The sequence below is a fragment of the Trypanosoma equiperdum genome, assembly GCF_001457755.1.
Source record: "Trypanosoma equiperdum strain OVI genome assembly, contig: ctg_1154, whole genome shotgun sequence".
In the NCBI taxonomy this organism is placed as follows: domain Eukaryota; phylum Euglenozoa; class Kinetoplastea; order Trypanosomatida; family Trypanosomatidae; genus Trypanosoma; species Trypanosoma equiperdum.
The window spans coordinates 38,630-43,306 of NW_027123121.1; the positions used below are offsets into that span (position 1 = coordinate 38,630).

Genomic DNA, 4,677 nt, shown 5'->3' on the forward strand with positions numbered 1-4,677 from the left:
TCCAACTAGAGCTAGGGATAACAAGAGAAAGGTATGAAAAACATGATCAATGAAAAAAAAATGAGCAAAAGACACTCAGTAAAACCAGCCACGAATCCAATGACCTCGGTGTACGTCACCCAACTCCACCACTATCGGGGATAGCAGGACGTCTTCTGAAAACACACGCCAGCAAAAACACTCGAAGCATGTACATACGCCACGGAAACGTACAACAGGTTTTCCCAGATACGACCGCCTAGTTCGAAACGGGCATGAATGGACTGCGAAAGAACGCAGCATTAGGCGAGCTGGTTGGTGGCGGCACGGGACACGAACGCATGTTGGGAGTGTCACAATAGGCAAGGATGTACAGGTGTGAAATCAACTGGTTTGCTGGGAAAAACATGCTACACACAAGGTCAAACAACAGAAGGGAAGAAAAAAAAATCGGACGCACCCTCAGAGTTCTTTCCCTCCCCTACGTTGGAACGTTTACCCACCACACCTGAAAGGCACAGCGTATCCAGGCACCTTCCGATGCAGATGTAAGCACTGGCAACCTCCACTCGTCCCTCCCACTCCCTGATATCAGCCAGTAAATGATTGGATTTTACGCTGACGCTCACGGGCCACGATGCCTCAAATGCACTAAACAGGGGAGGGGTGGGAATGGTAACTCTGTAAAGGGGACCAAAATGTGGCTCTTGGTGTCCCGGCACAACGGTCACGCAGCAACCACGCACACTTTGATCCACCGATCCCCATTCTACATTTTGGAAGCGCTCTTGCGAGGCACCCAAATGTGCAATTGCATCATCCGCTGTCAGCCCTCCCGATTTCCTAAGGACACATTCCATGTAAGAATTAATTGCATCTCTTACTGCTTTAATAACAGCTATCTTAAAGGTGCCAAAAGAGGATCCATCATCTTCGAAATTATCAGTGAGGTAGCTCAGGTAACTCACAGCAAGCCCCTCCGACGTACCACCCGCCGGGATCATAGCATTATGCGGAGTTGGTGCACAAAGTACATTAATCAAGTGATGCAGCTGCCGCTGAAAAAGGCACTCGACGAGCGCCGATTCGACCACGCAACGACCACCAAGAAAAACACTAATGATGTTGCGCATCACTCTGCTGTCATTTCCGGACGCTTCTGTATATAAGGGGGCCAAGGACAAGAGAAATGATTGTGGTTCCACTCCACCACAGCGACGTCGGAGCCCGTCGCTGCTGCTAGAAAGTGCACACATCTTGAGCCGGCATTTGACAGGAGATAGTTTAAGGGACTCTAACGTCCTTGGGAGCGTACGAAATGTCAAGGCCAGTTGAGTCATAGTCGCACGACCAACGGCAGCCGCAACCAACACTGTTCTGCTGCAGTTTCCCAATGTTTCCATGTAGTACAACACCTCCCCACAGACCTTCCCCTCCACAGCAATGACCAGCAACTTCTCCTCCGCGCCTCTCACAACAGAAAGAAGATGCCGGATGCCAAGGTTATTTTCTCCCTCGTAAACAGTGGGGAAGCGAGAAACCAAAAGCAAAGCACCATCGTGCCGGTCTTCGCGCAGCAAAGTCCCTAAGGCATTGAACGGAGACAACGAGCAAGTCCCCAAGGTTGAATCTCGACCTGCACCACCGGCATGCAAAGTTGTGACGAACGCAACACCCGAAATAACGCATCCCACCCTTCCATGAGGCACACGTCTGTTACCAGCATCGTCCGACACCCTCCAAAGAAGACGGTCCACTAGGCCATGAAGGGATGTCACAACATCCTTCCCGGGTTCGCCGGCTCTCCGACTGGACAGCATAAGATGCGGGTAAACACGCACGAAACACTCAGCTGCCAGTGCAGCTACCTCAAAGCCACATGAAAAAGAGTCATACGCATAGGTTCGCCGAAGATATTCACGCAGCAAGAGACTAGAGAGAAATCCAAACGGCGTGTCACAACCCCCGGAACTTTCCACTTCCACCAAGCCAGCGGACGACGCGACTTCAGCCAGCAGATCCTGTGGATCCACGGGGTGGACGATGACGGAAAGCTTTTTAATAAAGTCTCCCAGAAGGTTTCGACACCAATGGGACTCGCGAACCTCAGTCGGGTTCACATTCCGCGTCCACGGCAAATCATCACCCCAGCTCACGGAGGAGAAACTGTCCAGGAGTGAAGCACCCCGGGGAAGGAGAGGAACCCCACGCACTAGGGTGTGGAAAGCATGCAGCACGACATAGGCCACAAAGTCCACGCGACACATTACACCGATTGAAGCCTGATGCACCTCACAGTTCTTAATTATCACCTCACAAAGATACTTCTTCTCATCATAAAGGTATGGAAAAAGTTGTTGCAGAAGTTGCAAACCGCCCAACGCAACGCTACACTGCCCACTTTGCGGTGCTTCAACGAACTTGGCAACCGAATCACCGGGGTGGACTACATACGCCGAAACATGTTGCAGAAGCTCGTATACAGCGGCCTCCATCGCGGCAGCCGTCCAACAAACGCCTAGAGCGCGCACTACTACCTTCTCCCCTTCTGCCATCGAAGTTGACAAAGAAGAGAGTTGCGTAATCTTGTTTAGACGATCGATAACACTCCAAAACAACTCAACGCAAGTAAAACCGTCAATCTGACCACCATCACCGCTTCACTTAGCACCCTTAAACGGCGCCTCGAGAGAGGATACTCCGTAGCGTACCAGGTTCGCCATCAGCTCAGAAGAAACAAAGGCACAGACTTTCTTATCGCCGCTCGGAAAAAAGGACGGCTCACTACCTTTGGAGTCGTGGTCAAGGGCAGTTTCGTCGAAGGCGACCCCCACAGGATCACAATGACCAACACTGGATGAGGTCATGGACTCGCGTGCATGCCAAAGATTTAGCATTTCCGGCCCGGACGGGGCAGTGCAAATGTCAAAGGGTGTTATATTACTTCGTTTCCCTGGGGGATAATTACATACAGGGGGTCTACGAGTATTTTCATTTGAGGCGTGCTCTAAGATAATTCCCTGCACTCTTTGATTCAGAAGCGTCCACGGTTTTACCCACCGTGACAACATTGGAGGGCCTTTTGGCCTAGACTGTTTGTATCTTTGTTTCGGTTCGTCTCCATCAACGCCAAAAACCCGACCCGTTGCAGCCACGCCAGATTTATCATCGGTCGGTGCTCGGCCCATCTTACCGGCCACAGGCCGTGTGCGTTGTTTCTTACGCGCCACACTTTGCACATGTCTTTCATCATTCATGCCGCTCTTTAAACGCTTCGGCGTTACTTCCGAACTTTCCTGTCCCGCGAATTTCGCCATCGCGGAACGTCCGATGTGCTCAAGGTATTGGGCACCTACGTTCGTGTTACGCGATACTACATAACCGATAATCTCTCTCATAAAGATAGCTGGAGAAATTCCATCAAAGTCGTCCTGGTCATTCACCGCAGCGTTTGCACAGTTCTCCTGCACTCGTAAATCATCAACGGCATCCTCTAGGTCCGGTAGTCCCATCAAGGCTACGCCGCAGAACTCAGCGAACTCCATGTTAAATCGCTTCTGAGAGTCAGTCCCCTTTACAAGACTTTGTGCTGATTTCACCACACCCTCAAGCAGTGAATTAATAGACACCAATCTGGGGTCCGTCGATCCTTGCAGGGCCCTAACAAGGCGGCAGGTGTCCCCTAAGCTCTTCACAGTAGAGGTGCCATATTCAACTTTATCCCCCATTGCAGTATGTCACAAAACGGTTTTGGACAAATACACCGTTTTATAACCTCCAGTGAAAATTTGTTAGGGCCGGTTGGCGCAATGCCCTCGATCCTGTACGATGCGGTGACTACCTTGGTGTTTGTTAACACGGTGAAAAGCTGCGAACAAAAAGTAGACAAAGCAAGCAAAAAATAAATGGAAAACAACAAACACCGAAAACGAGGCAATGATATGTTGAAAAGTGATATTCCCCCATGGAAAACAAAAAGAAGTCGACGAGTCACTGCAAACCCCCCTGTAGTTGCCGTTCCACACCAACACGAACGCGCGCAGCCGTAAAATCGCGACATCGGCCTAACAGCGAGAATCACACGAATAATTGCGACACTTCATCATTGCATCCAAACCCAAATTGGCTCGCTGCACAACAATTTCAAATCACCACCAACAACATATCGTACAAGTTATCCCCACAGCACAGCAGCTGTAAGGTAAAGCTAAACTGCCAAAACATATGTGCACGAGAATGTAAAAGGATATTGTCCGAACGAACTAGGGTTCGCCAACATGGCTTCGTATAACTTCCAAGAACTACCCATCAATTCATCATCAACACCAGTCACAAAAATCTCATAAGCGAAAATATTTATATACATATATCAAATGCTAACACTAAAAACAAGACATAAATCATCTCCTTTAATTAAGAGGTGGACCAAATAAATAAATAGAAAAGCAAATCCTACTTCGCACTCCCCACTAACCACCCACATACTTCACAGCAACACCTATTGTTAACAGTATCTGGGTCGTTCGATCAAAAAAAAAACGCAAGAAAAAAAAATGACTTTCCACCTTAAGGACAATACGAAATACCCAATATCAATGAAGAAGTCAATAATAACAAAACGAGGAGGTTAACAAAAAGCGCACAAACAACACAGTACTAATATTCCAAGAGGTCACAAGTTTTCGCAAGCGTGCATGA

The 4,677-nt window shown here is 48.9% G+C and overlaps 2 protein-coding genes across 2 annotated transcripts; both read right to left on the reverse strand.

Moving 5' to 3' along the window:
- Nucleotides 1-401: 401 nt before the first annotated feature.
- TEOVI_000899500 (uncharacterized protein) lies at nt 402-2,534 on the reverse strand (the record flags this gene model as incomplete). Its single annotated transcript, XM_067220490.1, has 1 exon — nt 402-2,534. The coding sequence occupies one exon, from the start codon at nt 2,532-2,534 to the stop codon at nt 402-404; it is 2,133 nt and encodes a 710-aa protein (XP_067076591.1).
- Nucleotides 2,535-2,639: 105 nt separating this feature from the next.
- Nucleotides 2,640-3,707, reverse strand: TEOVI_000899600 (uncharacterized protein; the record flags this gene model as incomplete). The annotated part of the gene is made up of 1 exon (XM_067220491.1): nt 2,640-3,707. One exon carries the CDS (start codon nt 3,705-3,707, stop codon nt 2,640-2,642), a length of 1,068 nt encoding a protein of 355 aa, XP_067076592.1.
- Nucleotides 3,708-4,677: the final 970 nt, after the last annotated feature.